At 39.8% G+C, this 19,605-nt stretch overlaps 3 protein-coding genes across 4 annotated transcripts; 1 reads left to right on the top strand and 2 right to left on the bottom strand.

The window, feature by feature from the left end:
* Positions 1 to 817: 817 nt before the first annotated feature.
* LOC311023074 (uncharacterized protein) lies at positions 818 to 5,208 on the bottom strand. 2 transcript variants are annotated; one of them, XR_014598175.1, is made up of 7 exons: positions 4,962 to 5,208; positions 3,835 to 4,223; positions 3,581 to 3,722; positions 3,008 to 3,127; positions 2,584 to 2,674; positions 1,730 to 2,219; positions 818 to 1,687 (listed from the first exon to the last, which is right to left on the bottom strand). XR_014598175.1 is itself a non-coding variant. In XM_084024741.1 (6 exons), exons 1-6 carry the CDS (start codon positions 5,011 to 5,013, stop codon positions 2,018 to 2,020), a joined length of 996 nt encoding a protein of 331 aa, XP_083880867.1. In that variant the 5' UTR covers positions 5,014 to 5,208; the 3' UTR covers positions 818 to 2,017. The 2 variants fall into 2 exon arrangements, 1 of the variants encoding a protein (XP_083880867.1); XM_084024741.1 differs by having other exon boundaries at positions 818 to 2,219.
* A 506-nt stretch (positions 5,209 to 5,714) lies between these two features.
* LOC311023325 (arrestin domain-containing protein 3-like) lies at positions 5,715 to 19,220 on the bottom strand. Its single transcript, XM_084025082.1, has 7 exons — positions 19,092 to 19,220; positions 11,086 to 11,508; positions 10,565 to 10,622; positions 10,328 to 10,472; positions 8,735 to 8,834; positions 8,373 to 8,629; positions 5,715 to 6,427 (listed from the first exon to the last, which is right to left on the bottom strand). The coding sequence occupies exons 2-7, from the start codon at positions 11,339 to 11,341 to the stop codon at positions 6,032 to 6,034; spliced, it is 1,212 nt and encodes a 403-aa protein (XP_083881208.1). The 5' UTR covers positions 11,342 to 11,508; positions 19,092 to 19,220; the 3' UTR covers positions 5,715 to 6,031.
* On the top strand, positions 11,622 to 14,493 carry LOC311023702 (uncharacterized protein; the record flags this gene model as incomplete). The annotated part of the gene is made up of 6 exons (XM_084025694.1): positions 11,622 to 12,206; positions 12,967 to 13,095; positions 13,212 to 13,405; positions 13,703 to 13,850; positions 13,953 to 14,157; positions 14,477 to 14,493. Exons 1-6 carry the CDS (start codon positions 11,994 to 11,996, stop codon positions 14,491 to 14,493), a joined length of 906 nt encoding a protein of 301 aa, XP_083881820.1. The 5' UTR covers positions 11,622 to 11,993.
* Positions 19,221 to 19,605: the final 385 nt, after the last annotated feature.

The raw sequence follows: 19,605 nt of genomic DNA, 5'->3' as shown, positions 1-19,605 counted from the left end.
TGAAACCAGCCCTTTACCCTCATAGGCATTGTTTTATTTCATATCCAGTGTGTTTCTGTGTTCCAGACCGTTTTCTGTACGGCAGCTCTACAACAAAACACACGTTTACAGTAATTACAGTATGAGCCAAATGATTTTGCAATAAAAAATTAATGAAGGAAAGAAAAGAACCCACTTTTCTGCTTTTTTTTCTCATCATGCATATGGATGTGGTTTGGAAGGGTGTGGGATGCCATGTCATTTTCAGGTTGCTGTGTGTACGTGCCCTCTCATTAGTATAAACACTACCAGCAGGGAAGACGGGGTGTCAGCTATAAGTCTGGTGTGCAAAAATGTCCATTAAAAACATATAGAACAGAGGCAGACGTCCTGCTTTTGACGAAGCAGCAGGTTTTACGTGTACGACCGTCGCTAACGTTCTTTCCTTCTGGCAGTGTTCTGTCCAAACACATATCTGTTCGTTATTGTTGAATTAAAGGAGAGATTAAATTCACCTACCCATCAACACCCAGGCCTCTCCCAAAAAACAGTAAACCGGCCTTCGGCTTTATATTGTAAACAGACTCCTCCTGCTGGGAAGCTTCCGTGCCACAGGGAATGTTCTCTAGAAGCCTCAACACCATCACTATCATGATGATCATCAACTAAACATACCTGTGATAACTGCATCCGTACAGAAGGTCTGAACTAATCACTTTAAATGGTGCAACCATTCTCCTCCCCCCCATTCAGGATACCATTAAACTATGGGAAAGTGTTGCCTGGAGGTTGCCACTATGTAGTGATAAAAACAGTACAAGCCAATTGTATATACGGTATATATTTTATTAGCTAGTTCACAGTATAAAAATATTTTTTGTTAAACAAAAACTAACACATTTACCACAAACTAGTGGCCTACCAGGTTGCCACATACACATAGTTAATTGACAAAACAATATCCACTCAAAAGCTGGTTCTGGAGCGTTCAACTATCTCCATGGTGAACTTTGAGCAGATGAGATAAAAGTGCCCCGAATAAAAGCCCTCAGAATAAAGGAAAGTTTAAACATCTACGATTCCGTGACTACTGAGCAAAGTTCATCTGCTGGTGAAGTATGTGGGCTGAGGTTGAAAGCTCAAGTAGACCTTGAGTGGAGATTGTTTTGTCAACTGCTGTTTCCAAGGCCGAGAATGGACAGTTAAGCTCAAGTCAACGTTATAAGTGCTCCCTCTACTATTAAATCAATACAAGTTTGCGTAACGTCAGTAAGCAAAGTGCATTATTCCTAAACTAGGTTAGGATTTTCTTCTGAAACATCTTACAGACTATAAACCTATGATATAGAGTACACTCTAGAACTATGTTCTAACAACTTCCATCAGTGTTCCTTACAACACAACACAGACAAGTGATTAAGGGTGTGAGTCTCACGAGCCAAATTGTGTCTTGATATGCTGTTAAGCTCAATGTTAAGTCAAGCAACATCAAGCAGTTTTCCAACATCAAAGTGGGGATCGATGATGATGTAGGTTAGGCTTCGGCAAACAGCCATTATTCTCCTATGTATTTATCCAACGACAGGCCTGAGCTATTGGTTACTTTGTTGAGCCCTTGAATTGTACTTATAGTAAGCCAACAAACAATATCTGACTGCTTAAACATTCATTTTTACAGTCCTTTCATTCAACAGGCAACCCCTTAAATCTCAAACAGCAGAATTCAGCAGAATTTGTACTTTTGCAAAACTTATAATCCAACTCATATTTTAACTTTTTCTATCCTGGCAGCTTCACAACAGCTTTTATCTTCTTGTGGCAGCTAAGTCAAACTGAACCTGTCTACTGATCCATGAGCTCTCAATTTTATAAAACAGCCCCAGGCACAAAAACGTATTGCTTAGTTTTACTTTGACGCCAACAGTCTGAAACAGATCAGAACACTTAACCTTATTTCACCTTTTTTTCCTCATTTCTTTCTTCCCTTCAGATACATTCAACAGAGAAGATACATGACCGTGCACGAACAGTACAACCTTCAGCGGGCCTCGTACAGTGGAGTAACAGTGCCATCCTTCCACTCAATCAGGATTTCTCCTCGTTGTAAAGTGGGGGAGGAGTGTGGGAGGCGCATGGCATGCTCAGTCAGAGGGGCTCTTTCACTGGACGCCGGGGACCCAGGGACACTCACCTCTGGCCTCGGAGTGTATGACTTCAAAACACACACCACCTTCTTCCTTCTGGCACAGAAACACAGAACAGAACACAAAGTGGGTGGAGGTACAACATTTTGCTTTGTTCTTATTGAAACAAACTTTTTTTTATCGAATGTGGGTCTCCAACGCACAGGGTGTCAGCTGCACGGAGCAGGTTAGGTAGACCCGTTATGTCAGTATGCCCTTGCTTGAGTTAATTAAAAGATACCAGAGTGATGCCTTAAACTTGCTCCAACATTAATCATTTACAATGACAAAACAAAAAAAGCAATTAAATGGATGCATAAAGATACAAAATGTGTTATATATTTCAACTTATCTTTTCAAAAGTGCATTTATATAAATAATAATACATACTTGTGTGTGTGTGTGTGTGTTTAGCATTCACCTGTTGGAGTAAACATTAAGGATTAGAATCACAGTCCCCAGGACCAGAGCCAGAGAGCTGAGTACCAGCATGGTTATCTTCCAGCCCATCCCTAAACACACATACACAGACCGAGCAAAACATCATTCACGTAACACAGCACATTCATCTCTTTCTAATTTATTTTTCTTGCATTTGTTAAAAGTCTGTCAAGACTTTGAACCTGCAAATAAAGAAGCCCATTGAAACTCCTTTGAAAAAGACTGTCTGCAACACGCCCACCATAAACGTTGCTGTCAAGTTTTACAATCATCCATCTCCACCTAGTGGTGGAAAAGTAACTACATCTTTACTGAAGCTTTTATGCCAGCTGTATGTCTGATAAAATCGGACATACAGAGCATGCATTCAATATTTTTGATCAATTTCAGTTTAACAGCCTTACCATAGTCCATACTGAAGAAGACCATGGTGGGATCTGCAGGGGATTTGGTGCTCAGTGATGAAAGAGGCACATCCATTAAAGGATATGTTCCCGTGACCTCGAATGCCATTATACCTTCAACTGAAAGTAGAGGAAAAAGAAGAATAAACGACTCAAATAGAAGAAACGATCACAACTGAACACCATATGTTATATGTCCCCCCCTTCCCCCTTTAATGGAGGAAGCGATGGTTGTGTTTGTCCTGATCCATTAGTGTGATGAAAATCTGTACATGCAGCACCAGTCTGATGCAAAAGCACCATGAATCAGCATAGCAGTGATGCTGTTTCATGGAGTGGTTGGCTGCCTTCCAGTAAGAGAAAAAAATATTGATTGGTCAAAAGTGCACTTGACTTAATTAGGGATGTTGTAATCTGCAGGACACATCATGCTAATGATATCAGATACAGCACATGGACTTTTCAAACACCAAAAAATATTTTAAATTCATGTATTTGGAGGGGCTTTTGTCACATTCTGTAGGAAGACAACAATCAGTAAACTCTACTAGTGAGAAACGTTAAGGCCCTTACATGGTTTAGCCTGTCTGCGTAAATCAGAGATGGCACTTGGAAAAGGTTCCAACGATTTCCCCAAATTGTGGTGAGATTGGTGTTGGTTGTCTCTCCCTTGGCACAGTGTCTGGTTGTCAAGTGGCCGCCATCTACTGCCAGGCTTGTAAAGAAGGCGAGTGAAAACAACATCACGCATTTTCATAGACTTCCTCGTACTGGGTAATCATATTCTACAAATATACTGACCTTCTGTTCCTTTAAAATATTCATACCTGCTTATGTTCCCTTGAAAGGAAGACCAGAGATGACTCTTGCGTGGCACTGAGGTGCAGACCCCTCCCCATCAAAGTGAGCTGGCCCTTCTTGGAACAGAACCACGCCTGGCCTACATCCACCGGCGCCACTCCGACACCGGCCTCGTCACTTTCGACCCGTAAGACGCAGGCCTGCAGCTGGACACCTTCGTACTGCTCTCCCGATGCAGTCAGGCACTCCCCGGTGTGGGGATTGCTGAGAGCGTGGCTGTCTGGGAGCCAACGCCATTCCTGTAAGGCTGAATGTGGGCTGCAATCGCCCAGAGATACTCTACCTCCCGAAGTTCCTTCCCGCACCTGCAGACATTTACCCAGCAGCTTGTTCTGAATCTTTACGCCAGATGCCTCTGTGGAGGGGATTAAAACGAAAGGGCAAATTCCAAACTATCATAAACTTCTCAGCCATTGTTGTTATTTGAGAAGTAACATTTTTAAATTAGAAAAAGAAAACAAATCATGCTAGTCAATTTATAATATGATATGGCAGCATGTATGTGACATCACATCCTTCAAATCCAGGAACTCACCTGTGATCTGGTGAGCTTCACATTACGTCACCGAGGAGATAGCGGTGAGTTTACAATGACCACAATATGCTAGTTTTAAGAGATGGAAATGTATGTATTTTTTTGCATCTTGACAAACACCTGTTAAATTATTACTTCGGAGGTTTTAAAAGTTAGTGTCTTGTAATACTCTAATCTACTTATAACTGAAAATGAACAAAAAAAAGTTATTTATCTCAACGCAACTTTCGCAAAGTATTAAAGGTTAGCTTAAGTAGCGTTTAGCTAGGCCTTTGCTAAAAACGCAGCACGTCGTGAGTTCGGGTTACGCTATTTAATTTAGGAATTAGCGTAAACGTCATTCATCGTCACGTCAACGTTAGCTTAGACTTTTGGCTAACTATACGACGATTCTCGGCTAACGTAGAAAACGTGAACGTTAATACGTTAGTGTCCGTTTGAATTAGTTTTTGTCTCATCAACTGTGAGTCATCTGGAAAACGACCAACTTCAACCAAAACGCGCTGGTAAGCAATTATTCGCCATCTTTACGTAACAACTTTTAACGTGTTTTCTTACCTTTGAAAATGACGAAGACGAGCAAAAACACACACGTTAGCCTTCGTCCCATGGCGATGGCGATGCCGGACACTGATAGTTGTGTCGGTGCATCCAGTCGGCGACGGTAGCAAGTGCAAGTAGGCTGGAACAACAAAAACCCTCCCTCTCTATGCGTCCATCACTCGGTTAGATGAATGGAGGATCCAAGCATTCCTGCTCTTCAGGCACAATCCCCCAAAAGTGTGGGTTTTCCTTTTGAAACGGTTCCTCTCCCCGTAACTATGGTGGTCACTAAGCAGCCCCCCTCCCCTCCTCTCTCGTGGGCCGCTGTTGATGCCGGACTTCATTTGTTTTCAATATTCCGTTACTGTCTTAAATTAGGCTCCTCTGTCTTGTCACAGCCGCACGGACTACCAATTAGATTTCGAGGGCATAAATCTGTTATAAGAAGAAAACAGTGTTCCACAGCTGAATAGGATCGCCCACTCGTTACTGTGAGGAATGGGACAGTTTATTTTGGAGGTGGGGGGGCTGCGTGGTCACATGATGTTTTTCTCCATCACGATGCAACTCCAAAGCATGTGAAAAGCCTTGATCAAAACAAACATTAAAACCTTCTTTTTATTTCAATATTAAACATGTTACCTTTTTTTTTGCTGGTACAGTAACTTGTTCAACATTTGAGCACTGAGAAGCCAGGAAAAACCAGATCATTTGGTCAACTTAAAGTTTTCATATAATAGAAAAACAGTGGCATGAAATAGAAAAACAGTGGCATGAAATAGAAATGAATACATATCTGCATTAAAAAAATAAGGAACAGAGAAAAAATATGCTTTAACAAAACAAAACCTTAAAATATTCTGCCCCACAGTGAAATGAATGAAGGACACAGAGGTCATTTTGCTAAATTAGACTGTACATAAAACATTTTCTGGTAAAAATAGTTACACGATAGTATAAATACAGAATGCATTTTCACATTTGTAAACACCAAATACTTAACATCATAAATGGCTCAAGTTCCCATCAAGCTGATTTGCTACTAAATGAAGTTCAGTTTTTGTTATCCCACCCAGTCTTAGAGTTTAGAGGAGGCTGGGGGGAGGAGAAAAGGGCAGCGTAAGACGAAGTTCTTGTATCTCTTGAAACGGAGGAGCTGTGGGGGCTTGAGGCGGCACTGAAGACATGTCTGTTGTTGGATCGGCCTGTTGTGGCCACTGATTAGTAAATGCACTTGGCGTGTCTGCATGTTGAGTATGATCCAGTGCCGGGCACGCATAGGCACCTGAAGCTGCAGGTACAGGATTGGGTCCAACGGGGAAGGCGGGAGGAGGGAAGTCGCTGTAACTCGGGGCCCCGACGGCTCCGGCTGGATAAGGCCCCACAGTCTCACCAGGGTGAAGGGGAGCAAAGCCAGGAGGAACAACGACTAGTGGAAACACCACCTCTGGGTCAAAGGCAAAACTGATGTCCAAATACACCTGAGAAACACACAAAAGACACATGCAGGCGTAAGATTTATCACCATGTATGGAACTACAGTAATTAGACTTGATCATGCTGTCTGATAAACATGATTACAGTCTCTTATCATCCTGGAAATGTTTATACAGCATTTTATACGTCAACTCTATAAGCTGTTGTGCAGTTTTTTTTATTTTTTTTTATTAACCTTTATTTTTCCAGGAATATTCTCATTGAGATTCAAAATCTCTTTTTCAAGAGAGTCCTGGCCAAGAAGGCAGCATACAAACATTTAAAGTTTCACATTAAAAACAACAAAAACACAAAATTTCACACTAAAAACAGACACAAACACAATAAAAAGTGACAAAGCATCAATCTAATTGGCAGTAAGTCAGTGTCCAGTTTGTGGTTAAATAGTCCTTGATCCTGCTTTTGTAATTGTTCAGGGTGATTAGGGATTCCAGTTTAAGGTGTTCCTGTAGCTTACACCATGATGACGGGGCAAAAGATTTAAAAGCACTTTCACCAAACGTAGTGCGAGTCCGAGGAACGTTATACATAATCAAACTGCTAGACCGAGTGATACGAGCACTGTTTGTTTTAGGAACCATTAGAGAACACAAATACGGAGGCAGATCGTGCAATATTGCCTTATAAAGAAACATATACCAGTGTTCCATCCTACGGGTGTATAAGGAAGACAGACCAACTTTCTCATACAATTTACAACGGTGTGTTCGGAAGCCAGAGTTTGAGACAAACCGTAATGCTGCATGGTACACAGAATCTAGCATTTTCAGAGATGATGAATTTGCATGCATATATAAAATATCACCATAGTCAATAACAGATAAAAGAACGGCTTGGACAATTTTCTTCCTGGCACCAAAAGAAAAACAACATTTATTTCTATACAAGAAACCCAGTTTAATTCTTAGCTTTTTAGTAAGACACTCAATGTGGTTTTTGAAAGAGAGATTTTCTTCTAGAAAAAAGCCCAGGTATTTGTAGGTTGCGACTCGCTCTATCACTTTGTTGTTTAGAGTAACAATCTGGTTGTCATCCATATCTGATTTTATATTACTTCTTGTAAAGCAGATCATTTTGCTTTTGTCAATATTTAGTACAAGTCTTAATCCATGTAGGTTTTGCTGAACAACATTAAAAGCCGATTGGAGGTCCTTAGTTGCACTTGCTAAGGATGAAGCAGAGCTATACATAATGGTGTCATCTGCGTAAAAATGGAATTTTGTATTTGTAACATTGCAACACAAATTATTAATATAAACTATAAATAAAATAGGACCCAAAATGGATCCTTGCGGGACACCATAGTGTATATTCTTACAGCTAGACGATAAACCGTCAGCTTGGACACTTTGTGTTCTATCACTCAGATAGTTCTCAAACCATTTAACTGATTTTGAGGAAAATCCTATGTTCACTAGCTTTTGTAATAAAACAGAGTGGTCGACTGTGTCAAAAGCCTTTGATAAGTCTAAGAATAGTGCAGCACAGTGTTCTTTCTCATCAATTGCTGTTATTATGTCATTTAGAACCTTCATTGTAGCAGTGACAGTACCATGTTTCTTTCTAAACCCGGATTGCAGATCATTTAGAAATACAATTTTTCGATAGAAACTCCTTTAACTGATTACTAATAAGTCCTTCCAAAATCTTGCCAAGCACTGAGAGTTTGGATATAGGCCTATAATTGTTAGGGTTTGCTGGATCACCACCCTTCAGCAATGGAACAACGTTGGCTGCCTTCCAAATTTTCGGAAGGAGACAAGTAAAAATGTCACATTAAATCACTATTTCGCCCCCTTCACAATATATTTTACCAAATTCGGAATAGTTATGTTTTATATTAAAATGTTGAAGCAAGAGAGTCAACTGCGCAACAATGACGGAACTTCCAATATGTTGCCGCAACGTGGCTTTTACATGATGACGTACCTTGACGTAATAGTCAACTGAGAGGATGTCACAATTGTGGATGGTGAAATTGGCATCTGCAGGAATCTTCATTTCGCAGGAGACCGTTTGCTCTGAGGTCAGAGAGATAGGATTCCCAATCATTTTGCACAGACTTTGGTCAACGGTTTCGGTGGAGCCACTGGCGCTGTACACTGTTAGCTGCTGAAAACTGAACTTGGGCCTCACTTTTTTTGAAGAGGAGTTGTTGATTTTGGCAACAACAGACAAAGTGTCACCTATCAAGAACAAAGCATAGGTTGTTTTTTTATAGAAGGATGTCAACACAATAAAAAAATATATACATTCCATGTACTGTATGTAGTAAGCTGGAGTGACTTTACCTGGAGAGCAAATGTATGTGTTAATGGTAGCAGTCATTTGGACCTGCTTTTTGGAGAAAACGCCCAGCTCTTTATCCACTGATCCAGACTGGGGTTCACACTGGAACAAATCATACAAAGAGACATTATTTCACATCAATGCAGCTACTCATATGACTGAAATCCAAAGTTCAGGATAAAATATGGCCATCCTGCTGTTAACCTTTTTAGAGGTGTGCATCTTCACTGCCCCCACGATTCGATTCGATTACGATTCACCAGTCTACGATGCGATTCGATTCGATTCTACGATGCATCTTGATTTCATCCTCAATTTTCTATATTACCACAAATGGCTTTTTCATCAATTAAAACAAACAGTCAGATAAATATGAACTCTTTATTTAGAAAGCTGCTTTTAAATTCAGATGTTAACAAATTTCACATGTTTTGTTACATTAAGTTGTAAAGAAAAATATAATTATAGGCCAAGCCTACCAACGTGTTTTAATTTGAATTCCTCATTCACGTTAATGACGGCGCTATAAAGCCGTAAGTCCTTCACTAAGCTCCTACACACCTATCCTCTGGGCTCTCTCGGACTTGGATGGCTTTCTCACGGACTCGTCGATCTTTGGCTGTGCTGGTTCAGTAGTTTTCTTTCCGTTGTGACCAGAGGCTAACATTAGCTCAGCGTGCCACGGGCTAATGTGGTTCCTCATATTAGCGGTGTTACCGAAGTATTTGAATTTAGCGTGGCGAGTTTTACAAATAGCATGGGTCTTGTCCAGTTGTCCTCGCGTCCCAGCAGCTTCATGAAATGCGAAATGTTCCCAGATATCCGCTTTTAAATTGTGTGGATTTTTTTTTTATCGCGCATCGGCTACCGCTACTGCGTTCCCCCATGTTATGATGGTGGCTTTACGGTGCTCGCTCGCTTGTCCGTCCTTCACCCACAATGCAACTTGAACTTTACAACTTTATTGTCCAGCAGAAACGGGAAACGCAATAATCGATTATGTGACGTTACTGCATCGATTCAGAATCGTCCCATTAAGCATCTCGATGCATCTTTGAATCGATTATTTTCTGCACCCCTATAACCTTTGGATTAAGCCATCATTGACAGTTGTCACCATAAAAAGGAACTCTTTAACATCCCTCCCTTAAGAGGGTGTTGAGCAATAGTGTACTCTCTGATTCTCTCACAGGTTGTACTATCCTATCAATCAATTTCATACACTCCTCACGGCATCTACTTTTAGTGGAAGCCACTCCACTTCCTCTTTATCCAAACCCCTTTTGTGGTCTCTGTTTGTTCAACATTTAACATATTGTACACTTTCTCAGATTATGGTTGTACCTGCTCCCTGCCACCGATTATATTATCCTGTTGGGTTCAAATTTTCTGCCAGACCTCATCATGACACATTCTGTATACAACTGTTTCCACACTTAACTCTTCCCTCAACCCCTCTATTTCAGTCGTTCAGTTTTAGTCATCTTTAGTCACAGTAATTGTTCTCTTAAATATTTTCCTCATCCAAATATTAAATTTAATATAGAAAGTTTATATCAAATCCATTACATGTATGATTGCAGTCTCCCACTTACCATTACTTGGGGGCTGGGATGTGACTTAGAAACAAATTTGAACTCTTTTTGTTGCAGAGAAGACATCCGCCAGCGCCTGGACAGCTTTGCTTCAAGCATGTAGACAATCTTTCCATTGAGCCCCTTGAAGGATGACGGCATGTCCCTGTAAGACAGAGCGGGCCCACAAATACAGTAATGTGTAAAAGCAAACATGACAAAATATAGGCCTGTAAGATGCTAGAAATGCCTGCTTACCCCTGTGGGATTTGAAACCCAAACTTAAAGTGATGGATTCCTTGGGACAGCACAGTGCCTGCAGAAGAAGTGAGAATGATTATCGCATCTTGTTTTTTACCTGACAGTGTCTTTTATTTTCTAAGCAAGGACGTAGAGAGATGTGGTTCCAGGACTTTATAAAGCATAATATACAGTATAGTGTACGGGTAGATCAGACTCATTTAAGATGCATTTTAGGTTGTCAACACTGGAAACTATTACCCAATTTTGATTTAATTTGGCACATAAACCTTTATATAATGAGTTACATATTTAATTACAAATAATTATTTGTAATTTTACATACATTTGTGATCAAAGAAAGCAGAAACTACTGTAAAAATATTATAGTAATATTACTGTACCAAAATTAGAAATGAATGTAATGGTCTATGATTGGCATCATTCTTAAAATATAAATGATTATTATTATAAATGATTATCTATTGTAATAATGTAAAGTTATTTTCCATAAAATTAGGATTTCTTTAACAATATACCGTTGGCTTCTTCTGCAACCAAGATCGCCTTGAGTTTGAAGTATCTCCTTTTCTCGCTGTACGTTGTCTCGTTATCCCCGCTGCCCTCCGTCCAGCTCACGCTCGCGTCGCCTTTGGCTTTCACGGTCAGGTACTTCACTTTGGTGTCTTTTGTCAAACTGAAAGTGACTGCGCCTGCGATGGTGTCTCCTTCGGAGAAAGTTTCCCCCTTGTTGAGAGCTTCATAAACCAGATTGAAGTCCTTTATCGGAGACATGTTGGACGTCCGTGTCCCATCTGTGGCTCCGCAGCACGACAGCTGACTGACTGCGCTCCTGGTGACTTTCCACCGGCTCTTACAGCCGGATGTCAGCGGCTACGCCCGCAGATTGCGTCAAAACAAAACATCCGATATTGCTCCAGAGGGGTATTCCACCAAACTCGCTACATAAAGCGGCGCTTACCTGGTTAAGCCTGGTTAGAACTAACGCCAACTTCCACTTGCGGCTAAACCCGTTCCATTAACGCATTTCAGGCGCGCCTTGTTGAGGGGTCCGTGTACTTTGCGGCCAATGGATTTTCGTTTTGAAATGAGAAAACCAAAATCGGGAAACGAGCTGTTTCCCGATTACCATATAGAGATAGGAAAACAAAAATCCGAAAATGACCCATTTTCCGAATTTTGTTTTGATAATAGAAAACGGAAAACGGTAAAACGACCAGTTATCTGATTTTCTTTGATGTGCTTAAACATGGACATGGGGAATTAAAATACTGCGTGGAAATCTTCTTTCTCAATTTTGCGAAGATTTTTGTGTTGTGACCCGGAAGCTATCAGTAGTTGGCGGTGTATTTAATTTGGAGCCAAGCTATCAGTAGTTGGCAGTGTATTTAATTTGGAGCCAGACATCCTTGAGACGCACCTCAAAATGGCATTGCACGAATATGCAGGTTTTATTTCAGAACACCGAAATAATGGAATGTCCTGTGGGGATATCGCCACTGCGTTATGCACCCAGTTTGGAACTACACGGGGGTTTTCCGAGAGGAATGTGCGGAGGTGGTGTGCTGAGCAGGGGCTTGTCAGGGACTTCTGCCCTGATAGTCAACTTGAAGTTGAAGTCGCTGAAGGTATTCTCGAGGTAGGTTTTTTTTTTTATCATCCACCTTTCACGATTACCGCTTTTGTTAAACATACAAAGGAATGCTACTCTTACATAAAAAGCTGACCACAGTTATATGCAAAGTCGGGCATCTGACTGGTGCTAATGCAATTTATGGATTTAATTCATAAACACGTTGGTTGTTAATCAACAGAAAATATTTCTGTATTTTTAAAAAATGCACGTCTTAATCACATTATTATCAAATGTAACATTTAGTATAAAATTTACATTTAAACTAAGATGATTTATTATTTATAATTAAATATATATATTTAAGCAATATAGTAGGCTGCGAGTGGGGTAGGTAAGGGATATTCCCACGGGTGGTGTTCGGCCGTAGGTAACAGCAGGTAACAATATCCCTTACCTACCCCAGTCGCACGAGGACTATATTGCTTTTATAAAACAATTTTATATTCAACCAATTAACATTTCAACACGAAGTTACTGATTTAAAAAATGTTAATTTCACCATTGTTTCTCCGCAACAAAAAATAGTTCCAGTCAACGTCTTGGTTTGGAATTACAAGAACTAACAGTTATCATCAACGCGCTTTAGAGTGTTTCATCGCAGAGTGATTTATTAGCTGTGAAAGTCCGAGTTGGGATGTCCTGGGATATTCCAACTCATGGAACGTCTCTCGTCCAATCAGAAACAGCTTAATAACTTGATAGAACCCAATTGTTTTGTATATATATTATGTATGCTAAACATCATACCTACCCCACCCCCCAGACTGGATCGTCTTTTGGTCGAAAAATGATGACTGGATATCTATCCGCAAAAGGGGTTAAAGCTTCTGAAGGCAGAGTGGGCAATGTGTTGAGAAGTATTCATCAACCCTACCACATTGCAAGACAGCAGGTAAGGGCAAATAGCATTGTGTTTTCTACATTTCAATAGAACATACGTGTTGAGATTCTAATCATACGAATGAAAGATTATTGAGTTTTTATTATAATGTAATTCTTATATTTTAGGGTGCCCGGAATCTGAACCCCATACCCTACAATGCAGAATACATGGGTCACAAGCTGCATGTAGATCAGAATGAGAAGCTTGTTATGTTTGGAGTGACTCATGTTATGGCCATCGATGGTTTCAGCAAGAAGGTGGTCGGTCACTCCACCATGCCAATAAAGAACAACATCGTGATTTATGAGGAAGTATACCGGTAAATTAACTTCACAGACTTTGTAAGGTGGAACCCAAAGTTGTCTCCTTAGGAGGACCCAAACTTGAACAAGTACATTAAAAAAGGTTAAAACCTAGATTTGTAATATGGAAATAATTAATTTGGAAAAAACAAAACTTTTTCCCTCTTCCAGTTTCTTAGTTCATTTTCCAGTTTTACTATTATTGATATCATTCCAATTTTGACCAAAAAATGTAATTGTCACTTTAGCTGGCCATGGCTAAGAGACTGATGCTGTTTATGTATATTTTATGTTTGTCTGTGATTTATCTTCAGGCCTGCTGTTCTTTCCTATGGACTATGGGACCAGGTCAGAGTTGACTGTGGGAAAGAATTCTATCTGGCTTTATTCATCCAGGAAAAACTGGCAGAACATCGACACAATACTCAAAGGCAGCCCTACCTTCAGACACCTTCTACAAGGGTAAAATAAATGTGTTGTTAAAAATGAATCCTGGTTTCTCGCCATTGAGGCTTATTTCTAATGAGGGCAGGCAGACTGACACTATCCTTATAACCTGCACAGAACCATGTGATAGAGAGAATGTGGTCGGAGGTGAATGCTCGAGTCAACTACCCTTTGAAGACAGCTCTGGTACAGCTGGTGGACCAGGAGGAACTGGACATGGAGGACAACACATCCAGGTATTGTGTGTCGAACCTGACATGCCAGCTGGCTAGGATTGGCATCACAAATGTCGTACAGGCATGGAATGCACACAGGATCCCAGGTATGATTAATTTCATTTTACTGGCTGTATTACAGGCATAACTTGCTAATAAAGCAGTGTAAATTAATTTTGATGTTCTATTGTAGAGTTCAATCTGAAATGGATTCACAAATGTGTAGCTCAAATTGCAACACTGCAAATCCAGTACTTTCAATTAGTAAAACATGTTATTAGTTAGAATCAAGTTTTTTGGACGTTGACCATGTTCTTGCTATTTTAGATGACTTACAGGTTTGGAGTTGAATGTAAATGAATACATGCTCAAAGCACAGACATTCATCTTTAATTTTAGAGCATTTACATTGGGTGAATTTTGTAGGAATGACCCCCATCTGAATGAAGCTTAGTCATTATTGTCAACTCCAATATGCTGTGAAAGACAACTAAAATAACAAGTCAAAACATCATTGGCAAAATGATTACCTCCCCACAAGTGTAACCCCTTTAATCTCACTACTCACTTTACTGTCTTGCAGGAAGGGGAATACCAAAACGAACTGGCTAAAGAAGGGTGTCCTGCAAAACTTTCTGAGGACCTTCTGCCAGTCGGTGCAGTTGCAGCTGACCTGTATCAGCAGGAAATGGGATCAGCCTTGAAAAGAGAATCCATTTTTGGAAGTGATCCTTTCCCCTCTGAAGAAGCCCAACAATGGACTGAAACTGAGTTTGGTTCTCTCTTTGATTTGCTATCCCTCTACCAAAATGTGGTTAACCATAACTATGGCCCTTTTAAAAATGCAGTGAGGTCTCTTATTGATATCACCTCAAGACATGTGCGACCTGTTACACAGTGACCTGCAATGTTCAATGAAGAAAAATAACATTTTATTACAGTGACAAAGTGGAAGTTGTCTTTTTTTCTTTTTTTTTTAAACGGTCACACAATATAAACATTACAACAAACAACATCTTTCTGGTCATGTACCCATAATAACATCCAACAAACAAACTGAGGTAGTTCCAGTAATGTAAACATAACAAACAATTGTCTATCAAATCTATTCAATTATTCTCTCCTTGAAAAGTGACAAGGCAGCAGAGAGACCCTTCACTTCATGTATTTTATTTTCAAAGTCTCCTGCCCTGCATTTCAAGCAGTGGTCTGATGTGACTAACCACAGCTCCACACAGGTACGACATCCAATTATCGATTCACAGCATGTGGCGAACATGGGATCTGCCATTACAGCTGCAAGGTTAAAGAAAGATACATTATAAATTGATGCAGAAAATAACATTTAATTGTTAGTTGCAATATAGAAGGAAATTCACTGTAAGCAATCAGAAGTGTGTTTTATCGCCGAGTGAATGTTGAAGATGGCGATGAACACCCGTGACAGCTGGTCAGCGCAGTGCTTGAGGGTGGCAGGTGGCTATGTTTTGTACTGTAGAATGACCTACTGTTACATATCTTACACGTACCTTTACACACAAGACATGCAAAGGCTTCCTTTAAGGGCTGCAAACCAACATTTGCCATGATCTCCTCCTTTTGAGACTTGGCCAGCTGAGACAGCTGGTTGATTGAATCAGTGACCTCTTGGAGACTCCCGGCGGCTTGCTTCAGCTGGTCAACACGTCCAAGGACCTCCTGCAGGCTTGAATCTCCATCCCTTCGACTTAAATGTATGAACAGAAAAGGAAGGATTAAAGATTTTTTTCAGATGGTGCATATGAACAAATGTTTGAATATCTTTCTGAATATTTTATAAATCTTTATTTTACTCTGTAAAAGCGTCAACCTATGAGACATTGTTGTCATATAATTGAATCATAATGACTTCATTCATGATCACTCAAAAAAGCAGACCAAATTAAGTTCAAATAATAATTATTCTTCCACTCTACTTTCTTTTCTTTTTCCTTTCTTAACTTTTGCATTACACTGGTATTTCCTTCAGGAAGTTTTAGTTCATATATGAATTTGCCTACAGATCAAATGTTGTATTACCTTGTTTTAGCTCTTCTCCCATTCTGAAACTCCACAAAGTCACTTTCAGGCACAGCATATATTTTTCTTGAGTTCTGTTTCCAGAACTGGGAACCTAAGAAGTCAGAAAACATTAACTTCACTTCTGTTTTTAAAAGGGGTCATTGACTTTTTGGGGGTATTTCACACGGTTCATTACGGTCTCCGAATAGGGTATGTAACATTGGTTGGGCTGTAAACAAACACGTGTTATTTATTTGAATGAAACACAGTCAGGGACATGAAATAACGTTAGCCACATTGCCAATAAACTAAACCATCACATCTACCGATAATAGAAACAGGGAGGATACGTTAGCAACAACATAATACTACAGCTTGCGGTTGTAATGAACAAAGGGTCAGAACAGCGCCTTTCCAGCTACATCTTCTTAGCAAATCCTGCTTTACATACCTACCGGTTTTTAATTATGAGATTTGCATATGAAAGAAGTGTCAATGGACTTTAAGGGTTCATTGTATGTACATTTTACCCACTGAACTGTCGTTAATCAACTGTGACAAGGTTAATTTGTTTTTTGCAATCAATGACTCCTTTAAAAAACATTAAGGTTTATTAGAAACCACAAATGAGAAGCAAGTTTCTGATCATACAACTTACTTCTTGTGCCCTCAGAGTCCATTATTTCGTTTCCTTGGGTGTCCGTCAAGGTAATAGGCTCATCAGAGCCCACGGCATCTTGAACTTTGGCTGAAATTCGTTCAACGCAGGCCTCAGCTTCCAAAAAGCGCACAACTACTGTCCTGGAAGGACTGAGTTTCTCATTAACAATTTCTGCCAGATGGATTGACCTGGGGATAAATCAGACCGTCTTAAAATCACACCTATGGGCCTAAAATGATATTTATATATTATAGGACGAGATTTTAGCAGCAGAGATCAGTTACATATTTAACAAGTAACCTTTGGAATGATCTTCTCTGGAACAAGCTAGCTCCACTAGCTCGTGGAGTTCCAGCTCGTGGTGGTGGTGGTGGTGTTTCAGTGGAAAAACCAGACGCAGAAAAAGATGTGGCAGAAGCAGAAGCCAGTGAGGGTCGGCGCATGAATCCAAAAGCAGGAGCACCAGCAGCGGGTGGAAGGTGCTCTGCATCGCCGTGGACCTCATAATGACTGCGATTAGTTAGATTAATTATTGAAAAATGGCCTGCTGGCTCTGGAAATATTGCCGTGTTGGAGTCGTCTGTGATATAAAGACTGCTGCAACTGACCTGTTTAATAGAATTAAATGAAAAATACCATAGAGGATTAAAAAAAAATGTAATTAAACAGTACAAATACTATGCTAATCCCGTGTTTCCATAACAAATATACATCACAGGTCAACATACTTAAAACAATTCATATATATATTAGGGCTGTGAAATGATTAACAAAAAAAGTCTGGATTAATCTGTGGATTAATCATGATTTATCACATATTACCGATTTTCTCTGTAGGCCTATATTAATCATGACAAAAGACGGATATATACATTTAACATGTTTTCTTTTTTCATTAATGAAAAACTAAAACAATGGTGCTGCGACTCAGCAGTTCTTTAATAATAATTATACCGGTAATAATAATTAATTTTATTTGTAACGCACTCCTCAGAAGTTTGTTCAGAAGAATCTCAGAGCGCCAAGTCTTTAGCAGTTCTCTTTGCTTTTCCATATGGAACATTAATATATCATCATCCCAAAAAGAATTCGGGCTTTTTAGCTATTGTTTGGTTGAATTCAAATGTTTCTTATCTTTTCAAATCAAACAGAAATGATTTGGGCTTCTTAGCCATTGTTTTAGTGGATGGTTGAAAATTTATCTTTATTGTCAAACAACCATTGACCACACCATGACACAATCTAGTCTTCCTTTCGCCAGCTGGTGTGGCAAACTACCTTGTTCACATTCCCTGACAGTAAAGCTGACGGCTTCTTTAGCACCATGTGTCCTGTGACTGACAAGTGACAACAACGTCTTTCACACGGCATCGTGGATGAAGGAGTGGCTAGATATTTGCGAGCCCTGGCAGTTAGATATTTAGCGAACTGTGCTAACTAATCAATCTAGTTGAGAGAACATCCCTAAACAGTTATGTCATGTCAACTAGTATTATTACCACTACTAGTACATCACTAGTCTCTCCAACAAATGAGTTAATGTTAAAATCAAAATGTTAATGTTACCGTTTGTAAAATTGCATGTGGGAAGTCAAAAAACTATTTTGCGCTCAAAAAATAGCCGCGGCTATGCTAACATTAACTCATTCTACCTGTCGTAGAATGACATGCCACCAAGCTAAGGCGCTGTGAACTGTGTGAGCATTTTTTTTGCAATGGATAAAAGTGTCAATTATAAGTTGAAAAGTAACATCACCTGAAAAATCCTGCAAATTTTGTCTGCCGACATGTCCTCTTGCTTCATAGTCAGCCGTTTGGGTCCGCGAAACAATATGAAGCTCTCCATTTCCATTCCATGCTTCGGTTAAGCTTGTGAGAGCAACTTCCGGGTCACAACACAAAATCTTCGCAAAATTGAGAAAGAAGATTTCCACGCAGTATTTCAATTCCCCATGTCCATGTTTAAGCACATCAAAGAAAATCAGATAACTGGTCGTTTTACCGTTTTCCGTTTTCTATTATCAAAACAAAATTCGGAAAATGGGTCATTTTCGGATTTTTGTTTTCCTATCTCTACATGGTAATCGGGAAACAGCTTGTTTCCCGATTTTGGTTTTCTCATTTCAAAACGAAAATCCATTGGCCGCAAAGTACACAGACCTTGAGGCTAATTCAAGCCAGGTTAACGTTGTCGTATGTTACGCACGTTCACGGGATATGAAGCCAGACCAGAACCGTGAATGTCGAATCATCGAGAAAATGGCAGAAAAGACCAGAGCAAAAATTATTGATGGAACTGTACGAGGAGTACAAACCCATCATAACCAAAAAAGGGAACACTGTAGTGATAAATAAAAATCGCGAGGCTGCTTGGGCAAGAATTGCCGAGCGATTAAATACGGAAGTACCGTTAAGAGTAACATGTTCTAACATAACACTGACCACAACATCTCAAACGTGAGATAACACGCCGGCTTTGCACGCAGCCCGTTTCATGGTTCGTTTCCCGACTATGGAACATTGTGAAACATCTTTCTTTGGCCGGAACTCTCTCTCTTTCTCTCTTTCTCTCTTTTTCTCTCTCTTTTTTTTTTAGATAGGCCTAGTAAATGCATCTACATTGACCAACTCATTTATCTCAACAATTCAATGAATACATTCAATGAACCTATTAATGAACTCACCTGAAAGGTTTTTATGTGGCTGAAAATTGCATGCAGCAATGCCTTTGTCATTGGGATTTATAACATGCTATTAATAATAACATATTTATGCCTATCGTGTTTTTGCAAGTTATATTTGGGTTCTGGGGAAATTGTATGACATATTTATCATAGTTAAGGTAAAATGTTGG

The sequence above is a fragment of the Eutrigla gurnardus genome (assembly GCF_963514095.1).
Source record: "Eutrigla gurnardus genome assembly, chromosome: 13".
Lineage (NCBI taxonomy): Eukaryota > Metazoa > Chordata > Actinopteri > Perciformes > Triglidae > Eutrigla > Eutrigla gurnardus.
The sequence above is the reverse complement of the archived record's forward strand: the minus strand, read 5'-3'. Positions and strand labels throughout refer to the sequence as shown.